Genomic DNA, 24,505 nt, shown 5'->3' with positions numbered 1-24,505 from the left:
AGTCTCTGGGATTACAGGTGACTGCCACTACACTCCTGCTAGGCTGGGACTTTTAAAGAACTAGCTCCAAAGCTGGAGGTGTAGTCAGTGGCAAAGCACTTGCCTAGGTAGGTGGGGGCCTGGGTTCCATCTCCAGCACTGCAAAAGTAAACTACCACGGAGGTAGCAGATACCTGGTAAATCGGGTCTTGCAAAATTTCCAGAATTTACTACTGCATCACCATCTGATCATTTAACCAATCTCTGCTGGTTGCATAAAACTGTATTTTGTACTTTGAGTGTTGGCCATGCTGTTATAAGGGCCAGGAGTGCCAGACAGAAGCAATGAAAACCTAAGGGAGGAAGCACGGAGCGAGCCGGGTTGCCCAGGATACTATGCCTTCGATGGCACCACCTCCCAACACCTTAGGCGAATGAGGACTTCGGAGGTGACTGGATGCACCCCTGCTGGAGCCGCAGGCAGGTCTTTCCGCACCCGGGTCTACACCTGCCCAGCGCCCACTAGCATCTGCGGGTTCACAGCGCCCACTGGGCGTGGTGTTGGGGTGGGAGTGTCTGGGATTCGCCGCCCAGCCTTTCCTGCAGCCGGTGGTCTCGGCGGGCGCGCGTCCGGGCCATCCCCCTACCCCAGAGGGCGCGCGCAGGACGCACTCTTCTTGGACACGCCTCAGGATGCAAAAAGCATCATGCCACCTGCGGGGGCCCACCCCGACATGCCACCTTCATCCGGCGCCCCGAGGAAGGACTTTGGCCAGGTGACAAACGCGCGGCTCAGCTAGAGGGGCAGGGGCCGTGTCCCCGGGGAGCCGCGGACCCGGAGGCAGTGACTGGCTCTTGGGCAGTGGAAGCCCTCCAGGGCCTGGGGGGCGGGGCCGGGACCGCGAGGCGGGGCTTGGGACCCTGCAACTGCGCGTGCGCGGACTTGGCTCCCAAGGGCACAAGAAGCCTTTGTCCGCAGTGTGTTAGCGGATCTTGCGGCGAATTGGTGTTCTTTGTCCTGGGTAAAGAGTTGCGACCAATGGTTGGTACCTGGCAGAACCAAGGCGGGGAGAGCAGGGCTCTTCCTGTCTCCCATGAGGCAATGGAGGCGGAGGGCAAGTTGACCCGCAGGCGTCCTTGAGCAGCTTTTTGGGTAGGGATCTGTAGCTGGGGGCTCTCTGAACCGAACAATTGAAAGAACCAGCTTCCTCCTTTGTAAGTGGTTGATATTGTTAGGGACATCTGTGTGAAGGTCCAGCGTGTGCCCGCGCTCAGAGTCAGGGCACAGCGGAGCTTCTCCCATGCCCTTGATTAAACCCGTCGAGACAGCAAAAAAAAAAAAAAAAATTAAGTTGAAATGATACCCGGACTGACCAGGTTTGATTCCCAACGTTAATTACCTTGGGTAAGTTACTGAACCTCTCTGTGCCTGCATTTCTTCAACTGTGAAATGAAGATAAGCACTACTCAATTCTCAGTAAGGATGTCTGTTTAAATGAGTTAATAAATGTCAAGTTTTGAATACAGTGCCTGACACAGTACTTCAGTGCTAGCTCCAATATTTGAGGAGCTGAATGAGGGAGCCCTGACACCTGAAAGCACACATCAGTGGAGACAAGACACAGACTGACACACATCATGTTCAGGGCAGTGTCCACCCTGCCTGCTTGAGACCCAGCCCTGGGAGTTGCCGGAGGAGGGACCCCCTACTGAGGCAGTCAGCTTTCCAAATTACTGGAGAGCCTGAAAATATCCAAAGGGCAGCCTGGGTCACAAGACTGAGCAGGAAAGGAACAAGATGAATGGTGGGCAAGTGAGATGACAAGCCCCCTCTGATCTTCTGAGGATCATCCTGGGTCATCTGAATTCTCCAAACTGAGCAATTCCAAGTCCAGCTGATTCGTGACTTAGTTTTATCCTTCATGGGGAACATCTGAAGGTGAAAGCTCCAGCTGCCCCAGAGGTTTGACCCAGATGGAGGATGGCAGCTTCTTCTGACTTCTAGCTCTGGCTTCTGCTTCAGTGCCTCACAGAAGCCCATCTTCTCAATCAAGCCAGCCGAGGCCCAGGCTCTTTCTCTTCCCATGCCAAGCTTCTCCAGCACCCCTCCCCACCCCCACCTGTTTCAATGCCACCCTCTGCCCAACTTCCTGCATTGTGCAAGGTCTGAGAACTCATTTTGGACATTGGCTTGTTGTCCTAGCCTGACTTTTGTTCCACACAAGTGGGTAGACAGGTCAGCAGGGCCAGTGTACCGAGGGGCTGGCAGGAGAGCTGCCGGGTCAGGTCTCAGGGCCCTGGGTTCCACCTGGAAGTGTGTTCTTGAGCTGGAAAGGAAGTAATAAGGGTAGGACTTGGTGGCAGCCCAGACAGTCCTGGGATGGAGAGTCTGCTACACTCAGTCTGGAAGTGCCTATGGCCATGGTCCCACATCCTTCTAGGACCTGTTGCTGGGAGCTGGTGCTGGACCAGGTTTCACCTCTGCCATCCACTATAGTTTATTGGAATTAGGGAATCAGAGAACACTGAGGGACCCAACAAGACCCCAGGTGGCAACTTTCATGATAGGAGGAGAGGGATCTTAGAGAAGTCCTTAGAAAAATGTTCCAGTCTTGCCTCTGCATGGACTTGTATGTGATGCTGGGCCCATTGAGCCCCCCTGGGCCTTAGACACTTGCAGGTACAAGGTCCTAAGCAGGACATCCTCTGTGAACTGGTGTGCTCAGACACTCTATGTGGGTGACTTGGATATCCTAGCAGCCTAGAGTGGGCCATCAATACCCAGGGGACCAGGGGAGGGGAACCAAGAGCAGCCCTCACCAAACTGGCAGATGTAACGGTTTCGAGTTTTGCAGCGTTGGTCGTTCCAGTTGAAGGCAGCAGCTGCCTGCAGCTCCACGCAGTTGCCAAACCTGCAGACCAGAATACAGGGTGCTCGGAGTGGAGGTGTGAAATCAGGATCTGGGAGAGTCTTAAACCTTTCATTAGGCCTGCATTAGGCCACCTCCAGCCACAGATGGGTTGCTAGGAGCCAGACCCGCCCCACTTCCAGAGCGCTGAAACTCTCTCAGGAAAGCCAGGAGGTCTCCTACTATAGCACATCAGCCAGTGGAATGAACCTGGAACAGATATGCCCATGTCCTTCCCTCCCAGCTGGGAGATGTATCTGGAGCCAAATCAGACCTGGTTACTGGCAAGGAGGGCTGGGAAAGATATTCGGAGCTCATAGTGACCACATTGCCACATTGCCTCATTGCCTCCACCCCTGCTACCCTGCCCTGGGCATTCCTGGGCTTGAAGACCAGGACAAAGGCATATAAACCAGAAGATCCTTGGTACAGGACAGCTAGTTGGGTCAACTGGGAGTGGCTGTGTGCATGAAGGATGCAGGTGGGTAGACAGCTGAAGAACACCAGAACTGGTGTATTGGTGTAAGCAGAGGGCAGGTAGGCCAGTGGAGGGAAGGGCAAGTGAATAATAGATAGAGGAACAGCTGAGGGGACAATGGGGGTGGACAGATGAATTAAGCCTTTTTGGGTTCTCAATTTTTTTGAGGGGGGCAGTACTTGGGTTTGAACTCAGGGGCGTTTTACCACTAAACTCTCTTCTCCTTTTTATTTTTTATTTTTAGACAGGGTCTAAGTTGCTAGGGTTCTGTGTTACTGAGGCTGGCTGAAACTTGTGCTCTTCCTGTCTTTTACCTTCCAAGTTGCTGGGCTTACAGGTGTGTACCACTGTGCCCGACTTGGGTTCCCTCGCTTTTATATGATACACCTTCTGATTTTTACCTCCCTCACCTCAGGCCTGTGACTGCACCAGCTGTGCCCAGACTTCCCTGGTACCAGGGCACCAGGTCAGGCCCAGAGCCTCAAAGGGCTGGACTGAGCAGCAGGCTGGGTAGAGGTTCTTCAGTGGAGTCTGAAAACTCGGCCAAGTAGGCCCAGGTGAGAAGGGGCCCAGAGGAGTGCAGGCACCCCAGACTTACCCCTGGTTGTCAGGCTGCCCGAAAGCAAAACTGTTGAAGGACTGATGTTCCCCAGTAGACCAGCGGAAGGAGTCCTTCGTCATCTTGTAGGTGAGCCCTGTGCCAGGGTACCAAGGCTGCCTATCATCTGAGAGCCCAGGGCCCCTGAAAGGAGCACCTGAGCCCAGGATCCTGCTGCCTAATGTCTTTTGGGCCCCAACGCTTGAACCCCTCTTCCCAGTGCCTCTAGCCATTGTCCCTGCACCGTGGTTCACCCCTCCTGCAGCTCCCTCCCCAGGGAAGGAACTTGTCAGCATCTGCCCTCCCTGTTCTAGACTCTAAGCCCTCACCATTCCCTTGCTGTTTGCTCGGGAGTACTCTGGGTTGCCATAGCACAAGCACAGGGTTCCTGGAACTCTGTGGCACATCCAGCCCTCCGTCCCCACTCACCACACCCCAGCCAGCCAGGCACTCACCAATCCAGAAGTTCTTGGTCTCAAAATCACTGTCAGTCACCTCGTTGGTGGTCTCCAGGCGATCCAGGTAGAAGGCGAGGATATCCTGTACTTTCTGGCTTTCAATCTGGGCTAGCACCCCTCCCTTTTCCTGTAACCCCCACCCCGGGTCTCAATGTCAGGCCCCCAGAGCTTACGCCTGCCCTCTCTCCCTTCCTGCCACCCCACCACAAATGTGTGTGCTGACCAGACCTCATCATATCGACCCCTAACAATCTCTTGCCTCTAAGAATAGGGGTCCCCTTTCCCTCCCTGCCAGCTTCTCCTCTGTTTGTACACAGGCCCACAGGCCAGGCAGGGTCCTGCCCTCAGAAAGGTTTTGTCTCAACCTCATGGTACATTAAATATATCCACATTCAATGTTGGCAACATTAACTAGTCAAGAAATGCTGCCTGGCAATCAGAATCTGGAGTTGAGTCAGGACAGCTCCTTAGACAGAGGGGCTTTGTCCCTGAGTTGCTCAGGTCATCAAGTGACCTCCTGGCTTCCTGAGCCTCTGGGTCTGTGACCTCTGCTTTATACCAATGAAGAGAGTAAGATCAGAAGTCAAAGGAACCACGTTTTAGTCCAGGGTCACTCCATTCCAACCCTGGTCTGAGAACCTGGAGAGTCCCTGGGAAGGTAGGGGTCAGCCATAACCTGGCATTTCATCTTGGCTCCATAATAGGTGTCTGCCTCCGAGGACACCATAAAGCAGTCTCCATCAATCCTCAGGTCACAGGTATGGAAAGGAAAGTGCACCTTGGCTGGTGGAGCAGAGGGGACTGAGTTTGTGTGTGTCAACCTTAGAGTCATGACCCTCCCTCACCCTGCCAGAGAGCTAAGCTCAAGGGGCCCCTTCCTGCGGTCACCTGCTCCAAACTGGAAGCAGGTGGGCTCAATGATTTGCTGCTAAATGTGTGACAATAAGCTCTCGCTCTTACAAAATATATATACATACAACTCATAGTTTGAATTATTCATCAATTTCAATGGTGTAAATACCCCCACCATGGCCAATTTCAGACTACGAATATACGGAGGGAAGAGCTGGGAAGAGATGCACACAATGGGCTCCTGTAGCTGATAGAGCCCAGTCCAGTACCCCAAGGAAGGGGATCCTGGGAGGGGCCTCGGGCAGGACTCACTGGCACACTGGGCTCCCCCATAGCCGACGTCGCAGACACAGGAGCACTCCTCTTCCCGGAACCTGCCATGCAGGCACTGCACGCTGCACCGTACTGCCAGGACAGGGTAGGAGGGCAGAGCGCTCAGCCTCCAGCCACCTGGCTGCCATACTGCCCGCCGTGCTGCTCCCCACAGGCCTTGAACATTCAGCTAATGCCTACCACAGCAAGAGCATCCCTCTCAGGGACAGAGCCCAACTGGGCTTCCAACTGTCACCACACTTGGCTTCCTTGATTTGATCCTCATTGTAGAAAGAAGCAAAATGGGGTTTGGGAGGTGACCTGCCCATGGTCACAGAGTTGGGGGGCAGTGGAACAAGAACTCATTTCTTTTTCCTAATTCTGTCCTCCTCCCTTTGTCCCATAGCCTCAGGGCCATTTTGAGTCCCCTGCATAGCACAGGGCCTGGCAAACCATTGGTACTCAATGAATGCTCATTGAATGAATACATGCAAACCCAGAAAGTTCTCCCAAGTAACCTACTCGGAGATTCCCTCAAAATGCTCTTAGTCTCTAGCCACCCCACTTGCACCAGCCCCAGGACACACAGCAGGGGTTGGTACAACCAGGCTCACCTCCCTCTTCACCCCTCGGTGCTGCCTGCATGGACACTATGTCCTCACCTTGACAGTATCTGCCCGTGTAGCCAGGGGGGCAGTGGCATTGGCAGGTGCTAATGTTGAGGTGTCCATGGTTCCGGCAGCTCATGCGACATGGGTTCCTGGGGACCTCTGGTCAGGCGCAGAGGGAACTCTAAGAAGGGGTCTCCCCCCCAGCAGTCCAGGCAGGTGCCTCCCTGGGTGGTGGCAGTCCAGCCTGTTGCCACCCATGCCAGGGCCACCTGCTGCCCCAGGAAGAGGCAGGAAGGGTGGGACACTCACCACAGAGCCCCCCTGCATGGTCCCAGGCCTTGAAGCAACCAGAAACACTGGCTGTGCAGAGCGAACACCAGGCGCCCTTCTTGTAGGGGGCGATTGTCTTTCCATTTACCTTCCAGTTGCCTCTGTGAGAGTAAGGGCCAGAGGATCTGGAAGGGCCCAGCCTTGGGCAAAGCAGGGGTGCCTTGCTGCCTACCCCGCAGGCCCCTTCAGCTCTTTTGGTCTGGCCACAGAGTCAGGGAGCTGAGTGAGACAGGGAGATTTTCTAGGAAGGAGAAGATGACCTCCAAACAAATTCCCTGAAACCAGGCTCATGCTTCCACGTAGGGACATCATGGACAAGCCCATTCTGCATGTCCAGAATCTTCCACCACCTCTCCTTCCCCTCCTCTTCCCTCTCCCACACAGGGCACAAACCAAAGGGTAAAGGCCTTTTGGGTGGGTGGGCAGCTCATGCTGGGTGAAAGTGTCCTGCTTAGCCCTCCCCATAGCCTACGTTGTGGGGCTTACCCGGGAGAGTAGGCACAGACAAAGGCTTCCATCGCGGCCCGGCCCACAGAGCACCAGTGTCGCCCACAGCCCAGCTGACTTGAAGTAGCCCACACGAGCTGCAGGGGACACAGTGGCTCAGAAACCCTATCACAGGCTCCCCCGCTCTGGTCTGGGGGCCAGCAGCACAGGCAGTGCATGCCTTGGGGGGCACGGCTTTGTTCACAATCCACACAGAATGTTCCCTGAGGGCCTTGGGAACAGCTTTTACGGGCAGGGCTCTCAGGATGGTGGGAATCATGTAGGAAGCCTTTCTGAGTCGAGTGGGAGTGGAAGTGGTGAGCAGATATTTGGAGGGAGGGGAGAGTTGGGGTAGGTGGAGGAGAACATCAAAAGAAAGGCTTGGACATCAGGGGCCTTGTGATAGATTGCAAATATGGGCGTGACCCTTCACTTCTTGCTATAGTCCGCTCTCTTCTGGGGGATTGAATCCATGGGCACTTTACCACTGAGCTACAGCCCCAGCCTTTTATTTGTTTATTTTTTAATTTTGAGACAGGAGCTCATTAGGTTGCTGAATCTCACTAAGTTGCTGAGGCTGACCTGGCACTTACAATCCTCCTGCCTCAGCCTCCTGGGATTACAGGAGTACACCACAGTGTCTGGCTAGCCCATTCTTTTTGCAACAAGAGGTAGTGTCTTTCCCCCCACCCTTGAATCTGGCTAAAAGAATGTGGCAGAAGTGACACTGAGCTGATTTTGAGCCTAAGCCTTGAGACTTTGCAGTTTCCACTTATTCTCAGTCACCACATGGACAGCCCAGGGGAGCCTGATAGGGTTGAAAGATCTACTAGAGCAGAGAGGAACCACTTGGTGCCATTCTTGACAGTCACCTCCCATCCCTCCCACTGGCTGATGGCAGTTGCATGAGGGGTCCAGTTAAGACCAGAGAACCTTCCAGCTGAGCCCAACCCAAGTGGTCAGCCTGCAGAATCATAGGCTGCTAAATTTTGTGATAGTGTGTCAACCAGAAAAAAAATAATGGATACAGGTCTTTAAACTTCAAGTTTTAGAGCCAGGCACAGTGGTGCAAACCTGTAATCCCAGCAACTCAGGAGGCTGAGACAGGAGGATTGCAAGTTTGAGGTCAGCCTTGGCAACTTAGTGAGATCCTGTCTCAAAATACAAAAATAAAAGGGACTGGGGATAAAACTTAGTGGTAAAGTAACCCTGTGTTAAATCCTCAGTATAATGCATGTGCACGCACGTGCACACACACGTATACACGCACACACACACACACACACACAGTGTTAGAATAAGTGCAAATTTGGAACAACACAAATGGTCAATACACAGAAACAGCTAAGCAAATTCTGGTAGCCACTGAAAATGACAAATTGGTGACTTGCCTGTGGCAGCAGATGTGAACAGGTAGTCACACACATGTATCCAATAATCTGAGCGTATACATTCTCTTTAGGAACTCATGGAACTTTTATAAATATCAATCTCTCACTAGACTACGAAGTAAGTTTCAACAAATACCAAAGAATCAATATCCTATAGGTCAAATTCTATGAATTCAGTGCAATAAAAGATTAAAGGTAAATTTCACTACCATTATAAGTAGTCTGGGTGATTTTAGTTAAAATTATTCAAACATGCTTGGATTTTGCTTGTGTATTTCAAAACTGCACCTTATTGCCTAAATAGTGCCAGGCATATAGAAGGCACTCAGTAAATATTTGTTAAAAAAAAAAAAAAAAAAAAAAAACAGAAAGAAAATTTACTTGGGAATGATATATACTTGATTTCGGGAAGGTTCCTCTGGGGAGTGGTAGGGAAATGGGAAGGAGCAGGCCTTTAAATTAGTAAATCTAAATCTAGGTATTTGGCAAAAGGGGGCACATTATAAAATTTATGTTTAAAACAAATAACCTTGAAAAAAAGTAAATCACCTTGAAAAAAGTAAAACTACACAAATTGGAGAAAAAGGAATCCCAATATTTAGGACAAAGTATAGGCTCTTCTGAGATGATCCAGCTCCCATCAGTTGGCCTCACCTGCAACACACTCACCTGAGTGTAGTGAGTGCAGGTGGCGTTGTGGGCACACTCAGCTGCTGTGTGGCTATAATGCTGCCCCTCTGCAAACCAGAGGCTGACCACTTCCACAAAGGACACCAAGCCTGCAGGCAGCAGCTGCATGTTCCAGCCCACTGGAGGGGCAGAAGTCAGGATCGGGGCTGAGGCACCACAGAGAGCTGCCCTGGCATGAGCCAGTTGGGCAAGACTCTCGCTCCAGTCCTGGGGGCAGAACAAACAGGTATCCATAAGAGACCGTTGGGCAAAGGAGGAGACCCCTGGGCAACGCATCGACTCCCCCGCTGTCTCTGAGCATCCTTGGGGTGCCAGGTCACACTGAGTGGAGAGAGTAGATGGGAGTCCTGCCTGGCTGCCTAATGCTCTGAGCTGGTTTACCCACTGCATGGTGCCAGGGAGGGTCAGGCAGAAACCCAGGACCTCTCCAAGGTGTGTTGGGAAGGCACAACTCAAGTCTGATAACTGACCTAGAGCCTGGCTTTGCCCAGGACTGATCCTCTATTTCTTGAGTTCCACATGGATGATCTTTGGTCCTGCCCAGGGAACAGTATCAGACCAGGTGATGGAACAGGCTTCTGCTGTCATCTCCCATCTAGTAATGTGAGCCCTGGGCAATGCTCAGGCCTTGCAAAGACTGGATCTGTTTGCCTTTAGGTAAAGCTGGCCCTGGCCATAGGCTCTGCTATGTCAGGTACAGTGGCACATGTCTGTAATCCCAGCAACTTGGGAGGCTGAAGCAGGAGGATTGCAAGTTTGAGACCAACCTCAGAACTTAGTGAGACTGTAGCTCAAAACTAAAAAAAAAAAAAAAGGGTGGGGGGCGGTGTGGATTCTGCTGTTCCTACCTGGCCAAGATTCCCTCCTGCAATGCAAAAAGTCCCAGCAGTCATGCCTCTATCCTATTCTCCTGGGCTCCCCATTCCCTGGAGTATGCAGAAGTACTAGTGGAGAAAAAAAGGGTGAGAGGTTCCCCAGGCCTGGGCATTTTGACTCCAGTGAGTGGAGAGCTCTGCAGGTGCTCATCTGCATTTCCCACCAGCACCAGCTGACCTGTCCCCACTCCGCCCACCTCCAACCCAGCCACCTCATTTCTCCTGCATGCCCTTCAGCAGTCACTCAGTCTCCATGAGATTCAACATCCTCATTTGTAAAATGGGTACAATAAGATGCCTGTAGAGTGAGATTGTGAGGATTGAATGGATGCCAGGAGTAAGGTACTCCACTCAGGTAGACCCACAGCTAGCTTCACCTTGGGCTTATGTTCATTACGATTTTACCTCTGATGAGGGCTGTAAGGTAGGTCGGGGGTTCTCCCCAGGGCTCCTCAGAAGCCAGAACCATCCCAAGGACTTCAGTCTCCACCATGTGCAAATAACAGGTATCCTAGAACCTTGGAGGCCCACAGGGTACATGGGACAGAATGGGAGGGAGATGTGGTAGGGCTCCACTTGTGCCCTTTTTAGAAAGGTGGCATTCTAGGACTTTGCAAAGCGCCCTGGAAAAGTTACAACTACCAACCAACTGATCTAAGCTGTCCCCTGACTGCAGGTCCTGGGAGGGAGCACCGACTGTCTGGTATTATAGCTGGAAGCATCCTGGCTACACAGGCCCTGGGCCTGAGAAGGAGAGAAGCCACTCAGGGCAGGGAAGGGGGAGGGGGAGGGGGGGGGCGGGGGGAGAAGCGACCTGCTCTCCTCTAGCCTGCCCCACCCCCACCTCCTGGGAAACTGACCCCTGAGCTCTCAAGGTCGCCACCCACACACTGTAGCTGCCAGCCTCATGGGAGTTTATGGGAGGCAGCCATGGGGAACCCTGCCTGGCCCCTACCCAGTCTGCCCTGTCCTTCCTCCCTGACCTGTTAACATGGGCTGGAGCTGCTAGGTTTCAGACCATGGGGGCAGCATCGTGAGCTCAGGATGAGTCCCAACTCCGCAGTCTCAATTAGGTTGGTGGGAAAACTTCCATATGCTCCCCCCACACACCCCCAGCTCGCTCCTGTGAAAATGTGAACTGCGAATATGTGAATAGGCAGGACATTGAGAGGCCCTCCTTGCTGCCCAGATAGATTCTGGTTGCACACAAGCCCCTCCACAACCCAGCAGGCCACTTCTGCCTCCTCATTCCCCAACCCTCCCTTCCCGCTGGATTCTCTGCAGAGCTCCTGTTCCCTGGGGGAGGAGATCCCAGCTCCTGGCATGTCTCCTGGCCTCCATGGTAACAGGATGCCAGGGAATGCCCGAGGTCTGTCCTTCAGGCAAGTGTGAGCTTGGGGGCTGACCTCACATACTGAGGGTCCTCCTGGGGAGGAGGAAGCTATAGAGCCCCTCAGCAATCGGGGCCATGGATCCTCAGTGGGCAAGGTGACTGTCCCCACCAGCCCTATCCAGGCAGAAGGGCACCTGGCACTGACTTGGCCTCCTGAGCCCCCTCAGGGCTCTGTCCCTTCAGCTGCCCTCCTTCTCTGGTGGAGCTGGAGTTGGGGGCACTCACCATTCTCTGCATGTTGGCTGCTGGAGGTTGAACCCGACTGCGCAGGCGGTTGTGCAGGGACAGGAGCAAGAAACTCTCCTTCCTGCTTAGGGCTGGGGACAGGGAGAGAAGGCCAGGTTACTGAAGAGTGAGCAGCGGGACCTGGGCCAGTCCCCATGGCAAGGTAAGAGTGCAGCCTCACCCCTAGGATACAAGACCTGAGACAGAGAAGAGCAAGGGGTGGGTGTGTGGGAGATGGAGGGAGGCGGGGACAGGAGTGGGGGTGAGAAGAGAAAGACCAGGTATAAAGTAGTGCCATGACTGAGGGGTGGGGGACTCCCGGTGTGGAGAGAATGAGGGGCTGGGAACAGGCGTGGGGGGACTCAAAGCAGCCCCCTGACTGGGGTTCCTTTCAGCCATTGCATCTCTTCTGGGGCATCAGCTGCAGACTTCAGCTGGTACTCCTCCTTGACCCCATCTCTGGGCCCATTCCCTCATTCTTCTTCCCAGCCCCAGCACCCATCCATCAAGCCCCCGGACTGTCCTTTTGGGTCCCTCCTCAAATCACACCAACACATCCCAGGGCTCAGGCCTGAGACTTGCCTTCCCCAAATCCCCCGGTACCCCCTCCTCAAAGCTGGCGGCTCCTCTACCTCTGTCCTCCCCTGGGTGTTTCTTACCTCTGGGCATTTGAGCCTGCTCTGGTAGCTGGGGTGGCTGTACCTCTGCCCAGGCAATGCCAAGGAGAGTCAGGAGCAGGGGCAGGAGGCCAGGCCGGTGGCACTGGCCTCCCAGCCCTGGGGAGGGCTCTGGCTGCAGCATGGGCCAGTCGGGTGCTGCAGGCACAGCCTGGCTCACCGACGAACTCACTTCCCAGGATAGATGGAGCTCTTCACAATCTCGAGGAGTCGGGCTGGGCTGGCAGACAAAAGGGGGAGGCCCTGTGAGTAATCAGTGTGTCCAAACAGCCTCCCGTTGTTGGTGCTGGCATGAAAAGAGACAGCCGGCTCCCCTGGAAGCCTCCGTGCTCCAGCCTCTGCAGCCTGGCCAGTCTGCCCCACCGACAGCAGGCAGAGCAGTGTGCACTGACCTCCGTGGCCCCTGCTAATCATTGCAGGATTATTAGCGCCCTCGGGGAGCCCCCAGAGACCCCGCTGATTGGCCTGCAGACATTCCAGAACAGTGGATTAGTGACTGGTGGCTGTTCCCTGGCTGGGACAGTGTCCTCCAAGCCCATCAGCAGCTTCTGTTCCCCAGCCCCAGACCCAGGGAGGAGTCTGGGGCTTCAGCTTTGTTCCCTATGGGGAGAGCAGGAACTGGGCAGGACCCCAAGGGAGTTCTTTCCTTTCTTGGGAAACTCATCCCAACTCCCTGCCATGAATTAAACATAGGCAGGAGGTAACCGCACACCAGACGGGTGCCACCAGTGGGCTTGAAGGGGAGTGGGCTGGGGCTGTACTTTCGGGAGGAAAGGAGAGTCCTACCGAAGTCTGTCTGGGCAGCATGGGGGTGGGGTGAAGCCAGCCCTGGTGCCTAGCACCCTCACCCATGTGACTGTGGGCCAGGAGGGGACAAGGCAGGCAGGGAGGAGAGTGTGTGATGGATGCCTGTGGCTGACTGCAGCGCTGCTGGGAAGAAGTCCGCTTCTAGGCCATAAGGCCACAATGTAGCAGCAAGGCACACAGAGCCATGATGACTGGGCCTGGCTGAGGCCTACGCAATAGCACGGGAATTACTGAAGCAGATCTCACAAGGCCACACCTCAATGCCCACATTCCTCTCAGGGCCGATCAAAGGTTATTCAGCCATCCCAAAGCACAGCCTTGAAGTCAACCAGTGCTGGCCCCTGACCCCTGAGCCAGCACTGTCTCGGGGTCGAGGTGTCAACTCCATGGAAACACTGCTGAGATGCAAGGGCTTGGCTTTCTGGGAAGCAATGATGGAATGTGGATATCATTATGAGTGTCAGGCAGTGGAAGCAAGGCCGGACCAAGGAACCCGAAGTCAGCCTGGGGCTGTGTGTCCCTGCAAAAACTTAGAGTCTCAGAGTTTCTTTTCCCTCAAATGGATGACCTGGTAACCTCCAACTCATCATTTCCAGACCCCAGTAATGCGTAGCAATGGCCACCTTTAAATAAAGTCCACAAAGCACATTTACGGGTGAGTCCTTTTGTTGGCACAAACTAGTGCGGAAGCAAGTGCGATGCTAAGGAGCATTTAATAGAGGAAACTGGGGCTCCGTGTGTCTCAGGGACTTGTCCAAGGTCACCCAGCAAGTTCCTGGTGCATCAGAGCTAATTCAGGGCCTCTACCTTTACTTTTCTAGTTCTTTAATTCCGGTTGTGGGTTTTTCTGAGTTCTACTTTCCCACCTTGCTCTATGCTGTATACTAAATGGCTCAGTTCCTGCTCCTGGGCTTCAGTGATAAATGTGACTCATTGTCTCATGTAGTGTAATGCCAGCCACTTGGGTCAGGTGGGAGGAAAATATATTCTCAGGGTTGGGGTAGGACAACTTTCGAAGGGTCATAGTGGTCCTAGGCCAAGGCTCACTGTGAGAGAAGGCTAGGGTGAGCCCAGTCTCAGGAGCTAGAAGAGGAAAGGCTGTGAATACATATTAGACAGACCCCTGAGGCCTACGCTGCAACCAGGATGCTCTGTGTGATCCTGGGCCTTGTGCCCATAGGCCCCAGAATCCAATGACAAAAAGTAGGGATGACAATCCCTGTGGACTCCCTTACCAAGGCATTGCCCCTTGTTTTACATGGTATTTCCTTCTGAGTCTGAACTTTGTCCTGCAGCCTGCTCAGTGGTTGGGGTGTGTTTTGAGAATGGGCCTGTTCTTGCAGTGTCTTTCTCCAGATGAGGTTATTACAGTGTTTATTACAATAAACATGTATTATGATTCATATTTCATTGTTTGCTTTGTGACATATGTCTCTACCTATCCACCTGCTATAGTTTGGATCTGGAATGTCCCTCCAGGCCCATATGCTAAGGCCTTGGTCACCAGCCTGTGGTGTTACTGGAAGGCGGGTGGACCCTTTAAGAGGTGGGACTTAGTTGGAGGAAGTTAGGTCATACAGGGCAGGCTCTTGAAGGGGATATCAAACCCTGGCCCCTTCCAGTCTCTGCCTCCTGGCTTCCATGAGATGAGCAGCTTTTCCCATCATATGCTCCGGCCATGACATTCTGCCTCGCCACAGCCCAAAAGCAACGGAACCAACCCACCCTGGAATGACATCTCTGAACTTGAGAGCCCAAATAAACCTTTCCTTCTTTTAAGTTAATTATTTAAGGTATTTTGTTTCAGTGGCAGAAAACTAATTCAGTACCCCTGCCTCTCCTGCTTGTCCCTGGGGAACACCTCTTTTCTGTTTGTATTCTTTCTCAGAAAACTATTTGTGTTTAAGCTATTGTGTCTCTTCCTGAAGAAGCTCATGTTTCCACAGCCATTAAATCATGTTAATGTTCTCCAAAAAATTATCTTTCAGATTTGTATTCAACTCCAGGATACCTGTGGTCCTATCTCTTGTAGAAATTATATGTCCCTGTTATTATTATTATCATTATTATTTTAAATTTTCTTCAGATGTTGATAGATCTTTATTTTATTCATTTATTTATATGTGGTGCTGAGAATCAAACCCAGTGCCTCACACATGCTAGGCAAGTGCTCTACCACTAAGCCACAACCCCAGTCCCTTATTACTTTATTTTTAATTTTTTAAAACTTTATTTTGGAGCCAGGTGCAGAGGCATATGCCCGTCCATCCTGGCTACTTAGGAGACTGAGGCAGGAGGGATTGCAAGCTTGAGGCTCAGCCTCAACAACTTAGCAAGGCCCTGTCTCAAAATAAAAAATAGAAAGGGCTAGGTGTGTAGCTCAGTGGTGAAGCACCCCTGAATTCAATCCTTAGTACCAAAATAAATAAATGCACAAAATTTAAAAAATAAAAAAGAGGAAATGATATGTTGGTACATATAAATATATATCTACATACACCAACTATACAGACCTTAAGTATACAATTCAGTGAGTTAAGTTTTTTTTTTGTTGTTTGTTTGTTTTTTTTCTGGTACTGCAGTGGAACCTCTTGTGTGCTAGGTAAAGACTCTATAACTGAGCTGCATCCCTAGTCCTTTTTGTCTCTGATTTTGAGACAGGGTCTCACTAAGTTGCTTAGGGCTTTGCTAACTTGTTGAGGCTCATCTTAAACTTGAAATCCTTCTGCCTCAGCCTCCAGTGTCACTGGGATTTCAGGTGTAGGTCACTACGCCTGGCATGATTGTACCATTTAATTTTTTTTTAAATAATGTCCAGAAGACAAAATTACCCAAATCAAAAAGGGAAAGGGGGACATCATTACAACTGTTTCTACAGAAATCAAAAACATAATGAAATTATGGCATTTGCCAGCAAATGCATGGAGCTGGAGAATATATGCTAAGAGAAATAAGTCAGTCCCCCAAAAAACAAAAGCAGATGATCTCTAATAGGCAGATACTAATTCACAATGGGGTGGGGTGGCTATGGAAGAATAGAGTTACTTTAGATTAGGTAGAGGGGATTGAAGGGAGGGGATAGGAAGGATAGTAGAATGAATCAGACATTATTGTCCTATGTACATATATAAATATACAACTTGTGGGATTCTACATCATGTATAACCAGAAGAATAAGAAATTATACTCCATTATATATCAAAGTGCATTTTACTGTCATGCATAACTAATTAAAACAATTTTTTTAACAAGGAAAAAAAAAGTTGTAGGATTGGGAGTTCAGATCAGCTTTAGAGCGCATGCCTAGCAGGCTCAAGTTCCTGGGTTGCATCCCAGAAGCATCACCATAACCAAAAGGTTGCAAGGGACTACTAAGGACAATATGATGCCAACAAAATAGACAATGTAAATGCAATGGACAAATTCCTGAAGGAAAAGTTAACGAAACTGACAGGAAGAAATTGAAAATATGTATGGACCCACCACAATGAAAGCAATTGAACAGACTGATTAAAAGTCTTCCTATAAAGAAAAGCTCTGGCCAGGTAAAATCTCACATGCCTATAATCCCCAGCAAGCCGGGCAGCTGAGGATTGCAAGTTCGAGGCCAGCTTCAGCAACTTAGTGAAATGGTCTCAAAATAAAAAATAGGGCTCTCCCGGTGTGGAGCGGGCGGGCGCTGCGGCGGCCGCGGCTGCTGCTTCCTCGGGCCATTTTGCTGTGGAGCGACTGGGAGGAGGAGCCGCGGAGGAGACCCAGGGCCCGGAGCCGCGATCCGAGCAGGCGGCGGCCGCGCGGACTCCGTCTTTCCGCGGTCGCGGGGATCTCGAGGGGCGAGGCGATCACCGGGAGGGGGACCGGAGAGCCGCGCCCGCCGCGCGGAGCGCCCCTTCCCGCCCCTTGCACCATGAGCTGGGGCACTGAGCTCTGGGATCAGTTTGACAACTTAGAAAAACATACACAGTGGGGAGTCGACATTCTTGAGAAATACATCAAGTTTGTAAAGGAAAGGACAGAGATTGAGCTCAGCTATGCGAAGCAACTCAGGAATCTTTCGAAGAAATACCAACCTAAGAAGAATTCGAAGGAGGAGGAAGAATACAAGTACAGGTCATGCAGAGCCTTCCTCTCCACCCTGAATGAGATGAACGACTACGCCGGACAGCACGAGGTCATCTCCGAGAACATGACCACACAGATCACGGTGGACCTGGCCCGCTACGTGCAGGAGCTGAAGCAGGAGAGGAAATCGGTAACGCACCTTTTGTCCATCTCCCCCTGAAAGACGAGGCCGAAACAGGGGAATGTCCCTAGAGGATTTCAAGAGATAGACACCTGAAGCGGCCGGTGTGAGCCTGACCCCTCTGAGAATCCTTGGAGCAGCATGTTCCTAAAAACTGTCTCTGGGTCTATCACGTACATTTCAAGGGCCCCTCAGACACTGTGAGACTCTCCCACTGGCCGAGGGTATGAGTCACTCTGAGAATTTAAATATATTTGAATATATCCGACAGTAAGAGGGGGAGTGATGTTATATGAAATAAATGGTATTTAACAAGTGCTTAAAAAAATAAAAATAAAAAAATATAAAAAATAAAAAATAGGACTGGGGATATAGCTCAGTTTATAGAGTACTTGCCTGTCAAGTATAAGGTCCTGGGTTCAATCTGCAGCACTGCAAGAAAAATAAATAAATAAATAAAATTTAAAAATAAAAAGGGTTGGGATGTAGCTCAGTGATAAAGCCCTCCTGGGTTCAACTCAGTACCAAAATAAATTTTTAAAATATTTTTTTAAAAACCTTCAGCAAACGTGGCGAGACTAAAGGCTTTCCCCCATAATATCAAAAACAGGGCATGAATTTCTTCTCCTATCACTCCCACTCAGATTGTGCTGCTTAGCCAGCTTTCCTCCTCTACATCTTTCCACCACAATGTTCTGGTTCACTTGGGCCCAGAGTAATGGAGTTGACCTTCTATGGACTAAAAAATCTGAAACTGGGAGCACCAGATAAACTCTAAAATTGTTCTGTCAGTCCTTTTGGTCACAGTGGTGGAAAAGTTGACTAAAACAAGGATTGAACCCCAAGTCCTTGCACATGACAGGCATTAAATGCTCTATCACTGAGCCATGTCCCTAGCATTTTTTTGAAATATTTTTTTGTTGTTGTAGATGAACAGAATGTCTTTATTTATTTTTATGTGGTACTAAGGATTGAACCCAGTGATTCACACATGCTAGGCAAGAGCTCTGCCACTGAGCTACAGTCCCAGCTCCATGTCCCCAGCTTTTGTTTTTAATATTGTTTTAGTTGTAAGTGGACACAATACCTTTATTTTGATGTGATGCTGAGAATTGAATCCAGGGCCTCCTGTATACTAGGCCTGCACTCTACCACTGAGTCACAAACCCAGCCCATGTCCCCAGCTTTTTAAACAATTTCTAGATAGTGGAGCATGATGGTGCAAACCTGTAATCCCAGAGGCTTGGGAGACTGAGGTAGGACTATCTCGAGTTCAAAGCCAACCTCAACAATTTATGAGACCCTAAGCAACATAGCTTAGAGACTCTAAATAAAATATAAAAAGGACTGAGGATGTGGCTCAGGGATTAAACACCCTGGGTTCTATCCCTGTACCAAAATAAATACATTTGTTTTTGAGACAGGGTCTTCCTAAGTTACAGAGGCTAGCCTCGAATTTGCAATCCTTCTGCTCCAGCCTCCCCAGTTACTGGGACTATAGGCATAAGGCACCTTGCCCAGCTAATTTATCAGTAATCCTACATGGGGAAATTTCTTTTTCCTTTTTCTTTTGTGGTGTTTGGAATTGAACCTAAGCCCTTATCCATCTTAGATAATCCTGCTCAGCTAATATCCCTATCCCCTGCAGAAATGGGGCTTAAAATTGATATGGCTATGGTACCCAGATGTTTGGTTAAATGCCAGTCTAGACACTGCTGTAAAAATATTTTATAGATGTGATTAACATTTAAATCAATAGACTTCAAGTAGGGTAGATTACTCTCAATGCTATGGGTGAGTTTTATCTAAATAGTGGAAGGCACTAAGAGAAAGACTAAGTTCCCTGAAGAAAGGAATTGTACCTCCAATTCTTTGAACTTGAGATGGCAAAGTCAGCTCTTCCCTTACTTTTCAGCCTGCTGGCCTGTTCTACAGACTTCAGATTTACCAACTTCCACAATTAATTGAACCAATTCCTTAAAATAAATCTTTCTTTTTCTTTTTCTGTTGTATATTTATTTTCGGTTGTTTCTCAGGAGAGTACTGACTAATGCAAAGGTCTAGGAAAGGCAACTGCCCAAGGTCATAACCAAGGGGAAGTAACACTAGCATTCAGACCAAGGCCAGGTCCAGCTCAAGGTCATGGTCAGGACAAGCTGGGATGCTGAGGGTCCAGAGTCAGATAATGCCTCAGAACTCCTGCAGGGTCTGAGGGTCCCTGACACTGTAGAGCCTTTCAAGGGAACACGCAGCTAAAGAAAGGGCGCATCGCTCTTTTCAAAGCTGCCCCAAAGGCCTGTGGCACTCTCTACCATCGAGGTCACAATGAATTAACCTTCAGAGGGAGATTTTATTAGTCTGACTTGGGTTTCTAATTAAACGCCACAGTCCACTAAATGGGAGGAGCTGTGGGAACACGGGAATTCTCAATTCACAGACCACAGCGCCACCTACTGGTAGATGCAGTGGAGAAGCGCTGTAAAGGCATCCCACGCCATCGGTGGCGACTCCAGCATGCTCCTCTTGATTCTCATTATAAATATCGGCAAACTTTTTTTTTTTCCACTTATTGATTGAACTCAAGGGTGATTAACCACTGAGCAATATCCCCGGCCCTTTTTATTTTTATTTTGAGAGAGGGTTTCACTAAGTTGCTTAGGGCCTCGCTAAATTGCTGAGGCTGGCTTTGAACTTGCGATCCTCCTGCCTCAGCCTCCTGAGCTGCTGGGATTATAGGCGTGCGCCACCGAGCCCGGCGGCAAACATTTTAAAAACTTTAAAACATTTAAATTAAAAATTCCCTCTCCCTTTCCCCATTTCTTTCATCGTCTCTGAAATGCAGGCATAGTGCAAGATGTTCGAGTTTCAATGAACCCCGTCCTCCTAGGGCGGGAATTGGGTCCAGAAACAGCAGGGGAGATATGGAGAGACATCAGAAAAGGGTAATGGGGACACTGTTCTAGGGAAGGAAAGGCTCCACTGAATAGATGGAGAGGACGCCATGGTTTTTTTTTTTTTTTTTTTTTTTTTTTTTTTTTTAGACTGTCTCCGCGACAACTGGGGACTCCTCCCCCTTTTTGCGACAAGATCTCTCTAAACTGTCGAGGGTTGCCTTGACCTTGTGATTAGCCTCAGAATTACTGAGATTTCAGGACTGCACCACTGCATCCCAGCTCCCTTTCATAACTTTTTAAAAGACACTTTCATCCTCCCTCTTCTACAAAAAAATTTAAACAACTTTTATTTCTCCTCAGGACTCTTAAATAGTCTGTATCCAGTGACTTCAAGATAAAAAGCAAGTTTTTGTAAACCTCTTTAGGAATATTTTGTCCTTCAGTCTTGTTGATTATACTTTCATTCAGAGGCTATTGTTTATTGTGCTGCCTTAGACCCCAGGTGATTCTAAGGCAGCACCGCTGGTCTATAACATGGCACTAGCTCTTACCTGCATAGGTCTTTCAAGTAAGCCTCATCTTCTTCATCCATGAACTAGGGATACTCTCATCTATTGTCCACAGTTTTAGTGAAGTTTCAATAAAATGACAAAGTTAGAGACTTGGGCACAGTCCTGACTCTATCTTATTTTCCAATTTGCTTTTAACACCTTGTATCACAGGTATAAATGGTTTTGTGTACATTGTTTATCCTAATGATGGCAAATAATATAATATATAACATTATTATTATATAACATTATTATTATTATAAAGCAAGTGACTTTGGATGATGGACATTTCACAAGTGGGCATGGAAAGAGGAACTGAAATGTCTGTTCGTTTACACACCTAGTAACATTAAAAAGACAATATCCATTGAAACCCAGCTGGCTACAAGTATAGTGCACAAAGTTCATACTCTGTTCAAGGATGGCAGAAATGTTCAGTCACACTATGTGTCCAGAGTCACCCAGGCTCTGGAGAAAGATCCCATTTACTGAAGTGCCTAGAATATCTTCAGGATGATATGCTAACTCTGCATAGGAACAGAAGGGGCTTGAGCTGAATTGCATGCTGACAAACACAAAGAATGAGTTACAGGACATTACAATAATTACAATGTTGTTTTATACATCCCAGGAGTCAACAGAGAGTGAGAACTAGAAAATCCTTCACCCCCAAAAAGAGATGCAGGGATTCCTACCCCACATAAACTTGTTCTGAGTAAGGAGAGACTATGTGGGGTGATGGGAACCTACAGGCTGAAACAAACTTTCCTTCTTTCTCATTTTTCTTACATCCATCTGCCATTTGACATTCTGAGGTATAAGCTACTAGAACTAGGCTTAGAGAAAGAGGTGCACCAAGCTCCAGGTTTAGGTGTGCAAAGTAACCCTGGTAAAAATCTCTTCCCTTCCTTTTATAAATTGACAGAAAAACAAGGAGGTAGAAGAGGTTTTCAAAGTAAAAAGTTAATTGTTTCCAAATCTCATAAGTAACATCATTAATAAATTATGTTTGATTCTTCAAAGGATGCTCAGCACCCAGAAATCAGGATCATTCAAGAACAACTCTGACATTGTATGAAGAAGAGCCAAAAACATAAGAACAATTCTCTTGAATGCACCCAACAGAGTACTACAAAGGATAACTACAAAGAATAAAAAACTACAAAGAATAAAAAACTACAAAGAATAGAAAACTACAAAGGATAAAACCCACTGACAGCACAAAGAGCTTTTGGATATAGCATTTTATCATTTATTTGTTTTAATTTTTAATTTGGGGGGGGTAACAGAGATTGAACTTGGGGCACTAGACCACTGAGCCATATCCCCTGCCCTATTTTGTATTTTATATGGAGAGGAGATAGGGTCTCACTGCATTGCTTAGTGCCTCGCTTTTACTGAGGCTGGCTTTGAACTTGGTGACCCTCCTACCTTGGCCTCCGGAGCCACTGGGATTACAGGCATGGGTCACCACACCTGGCTATTTATATTTTTAATTTTTGAAATAACAAAAACTTATTCCCTTACAATGCTGGAGGTCAATGTCTGAAATCACATTGTTGGCAGGGTTATTGGGTGCAGCATTTAAAAGGGGAGAACCAATAATGGTGATGGGGAAGGGGTGTAGGAATGATCTATCTAACTGCACTACTTACTGCAATATAAACAGAAGGGAATCAACATGTTACTGTTAACTTCATCCACTGTCCCTGCGGACACTAGGTTTCTCCCAAATTCATAAACCTGGAAATGGCAAGAGCCAGATAGCTCATGAAGAAAACTTGTCAAGCTTCTCTCCCCAAAGTTCATCAGGGCATCCGAAATGGCTTCCCAGATGTCTCCGATGGGTCAGAGGTTTTTTTCTTTTTCGGACAAGTTGTGTTAAACCCTTACCTAACGTATGAAATGATTCATCGAGCCCAGGAGTCCAGATGCCTGGAATGTTCACTTATCAAGGAGCAAGGGGCAGAGTCTGAGTCCTCTAACAGGCTGACCTCTTCCAGGTGGGCTCGTGAAGTTCGCGGACCAGTGAGTGTGGTAAAAGCTATGGAGGCGTGCAATGGCATGGTGACACGGGGGCCCGGGAGCTTTATTGCCACTTTCTAAGGACAGAACCCCCTCTTCCTTGTGCTCTGCTGTACCCCATCAACAAGCACAGAGCCTGGTCACGGCCAGGAAGCAACCCCCCGTCCCCCCGCGATTGGCTTGTGTGGTGAAAAGGGCTTGAATTCACAGAACGGGAACCAGGGATCATGGATTATGCGAGGCCCAAGGTGCGGTGGTGGCTGCACCATTCGGTCTCCATCCGCTCCAAGAAGGCCACCCTGGATGATGCGAGGCGCTGGTCGAGGTGCTGAGAACACGGCTGTGCGTGGGACTAGGGTTCTGCCGCCCGAGGTCCGAGAGCCGGGCTTACACCGTGCGAACCGCAGTCGTCTAAGTCTCAACTGAGATACTTGAGATGGGGGCGAGCTCTAGGAAGGCATGAAAACTGGATGACTGTGGCAGGAGTGGGGGCGGTGGACGGGGGACTTGTCTGAGGCTCGAGCGACTGAGAGGCTCTTCCTCAGAGCCCGGACAAACTGGAAAGGAGCCACGAGTGAGGTCGGCGGGAACTCTGGTCCGCTAATCGTGCCTCCGAGGTCTGGCCAGGCCAGCACGTCGCCTTAGGGTCCGCAATGCCAGAGCTTCGCTAGGAAGCCGGCAGCGACCTGAGGCAGCAGCGCGACCACCGGTTCCGGGTCTTCTAGGCGCTGGACTGGCCGCGGTTCTGGGCTGCGGACCCACGGGGGCGGGGCCTGGTCACAGGCCTCCGGGCAGCAAGAGCCCCCCAAGCCGCCCACGCGCCAGTGGAACCTGCTGCGCAGCTCCAACGTCGCAGACCCACTTGCAGAGATCCACGCGGGGCCCAGGCCCGAGTTCTGAAACCGGGGCGGAGCCTCGCGAGACCCAAACAAGCTCACGTGGCAGGGGCGGGGCCTCCGCGCTGACGTCACGGCGCGCTCGTTTGTAGCCGAGGTCGCGCGCTCGCCGTACCCTTGCTGGGGGCCGTAAAGCGCGGAAGGTCGCGGGCCGCGGCTTCCCCGGAACTTTTTATTCCTCCGGCCCGCCCCTCCTCCGGAACCCGCTTCCCGCTCTCCGGCCCGCGGCCACCTTCGGCGACCCCCGGACAACCGCCGTGCAAGCGCCTCGCTTCCGCCGGGGTGTTGCTGAGCGCGGAGCGCGTGCGACCGGTGAGGTAAGGAGACCACTCCGGGCGCGCGGCCCTAGCGCCCCGGGACCCCCGGTGTTCCCCGCCTCGCGCTTGCATCTGTCCAAGGAGCGGTCCCGCGTTGCCCCAGCTCCCCGTCGGCTTCGCCTTGCCCTCCTGGGAAGACGCGTCCTGACGTCAGGACTCGGTCCACCCGAGCTGGACCTGGGGGCCCCGTGCCGGCCGTCCGGGCCTTCCCACTGGCTCTTCCAGGCGTGCACATTTCAGCCAGTTGCCCAGCCGGTGACCCGGCGGCGGCTCTGACGTGCACTTTCTTGCAGCGCAGTCAACTCCGCAGGTGGAATAATTTTCCCGCCTTGAAACGTGTGCTCCACCTGTGCTCTACTAACTCGAGATGCTGCAGAGTCTGGCAGAAGTTATCTGACAGTCTAGGCCAGGGCAGTGGGCTTTCCTCTTAATGCGTGGCACTTTGGGACTGTTTTTATATTCGTTTCTTAAACTCTCTTTTAAAAATTTGTGGTGCTGGGGATTGAAC

The 24,505-nt window shown here is 50.5% G+C and overlaps 3 protein-coding genes across 6 annotated transcripts in view; 2 read left to right on the top strand and 1 right to left on the bottom strand.

The window, feature by feature from the left end:
• Positions 1-1,458: 1,458 nt before the first annotated feature.
• Positions 1,459-17,460, bottom strand: Clec18c (C-type lectin domain family 18 member C). 3 transcript variants are annotated; one of them, XM_047529756.1, is made up of 13 exons: positions 17,333-17,460; positions 12,247-12,484; positions 11,588-11,679; positions 9,074-9,301; positions 7,014-7,111; positions 6,507-6,628; positions 6,249-6,356; positions 5,587-5,679; positions 5,099-5,205; positions 4,420-4,549; positions 3,965-4,061; positions 2,800-2,891; positions 1,459-2,306 (listed from the first exon to the last, which is right to left on the bottom strand). In XM_047529756.1, exons 2-13 carry the CDS (start codon positions 12,386-12,388, stop codon positions 2,269-2,271), a joined length of 1,347 nt encoding a protein of 448 aa, XP_047385712.1. In that variant the 5' UTR covers positions 12,389-12,484; positions 17,333-17,460; the 3' UTR covers positions 1,459-2,268. The 3 variants fall into 3 exon arrangements, with proteins under 3 accessions (XP_047385712.1, XP_047385710.1, XP_047385711.1); XM_047529754.1 differs by lacking the exon at positions 17,333-17,460 and adding an exon at positions 12,657-12,772; XM_047529755.1 differs by lacking the exons at positions 11,588-11,679; positions 12,247-12,484; positions 17,333-17,460 and adding an exon at positions 9,943-10,109.
• On the top strand, positions 16,747-21,896 carry LOC124967448 (formin-binding protein 1-like). Its single transcript, XM_047529757.1, has 2 exons — positions 16,747-17,323; positions 21,783-21,896. The coding sequence occupies exons 1-2, from the start codon at positions 16,979-16,981 to the stop codon at positions 21,825-21,827; spliced, it is 390 nt and encodes a 129-aa protein (XP_047385713.1). The 5' UTR covers positions 16,747-16,978; the 3' UTR covers positions 21,828-21,896.
• A 1,859-nt stretch (positions 21,897-23,755) lies between these two features.
• The window catches only part of Pdpr (pyruvate dehydrogenase phosphatase regulatory subunit), a 55,262-nt gene continuing 54,512 nt past the window's right edge, over positions 23,756-24,505 (top strand). Inside the window, exon 1 of one of the 2 annotated variants that reach the window (XM_047529677.1) lies at positions 23,756-23,997. The gene's annotated coding sequence lies outside the window, so the exon portion shown is untranslated. The remainder of the gene's footprint in view (positions 23,998-24,505) is intronic. The other variant, XM_047529678.1, reaches the window with a different exon arrangement.

The sequence above is a fragment of the Sciurus carolinensis genome, chromosome 16, assembly GCF_902686445.1.
Source record: "Sciurus carolinensis chromosome 16, mSciCar1.2, whole genome shotgun sequence".
Classification (NCBI taxonomy): Eukaryota; Metazoa; Chordata; class Mammalia; order Rodentia; family Sciuridae; genus Sciurus; species Sciurus carolinensis.
The sequence above is the reverse complement of the archived record's forward strand: the minus strand, read 5'-3'. Positions and strand labels throughout refer to the sequence as shown.

What these genes read in the sequence shown, in the direction of transcription:
- Clec18c (XM_047529756.1), bottom strand. Translation starts at nt 12,388, where the DNA reads ATGCTGCAGCCAGAGCCCTCCCCAGGGCTGGGAGGCCAGTGCCACCGG. An exon ending in CAGCCAACATGCAGAGAATG is followed by an intron (nt 9,302 to 11,587) that starts GTGAGTGCCCCC and finishes TTCTGCCCCCAG; the next exon opens with GACTGGAGCGAGAGTCTTGC. An exon ending in CCGTTACATCTGCCAGTTTG is followed by an intron (nt 2,307 to 2,799) that starts GTGAGGGCTGCT and finishes CTTCCTTTCCAG; the next exon opens with CTCAAGAACACACTTCCAGG.
- LOC124967448 (XM_047529757.1), top strand. Translation starts at nt 16,979, where the DNA reads ATGAGCTGGGGCACTGAGCTCTGGGATCAGTTTGACAACTTAGAAAAA. An exon ending in TGAAGCAGGAGAGGAAATCG is followed by an intron (nt 17,324 to 21,782) that starts GTAACGCACCTT and finishes GATTCTTCAAAG; the next exon opens with GATGCTCAGCACCCAGAAAT.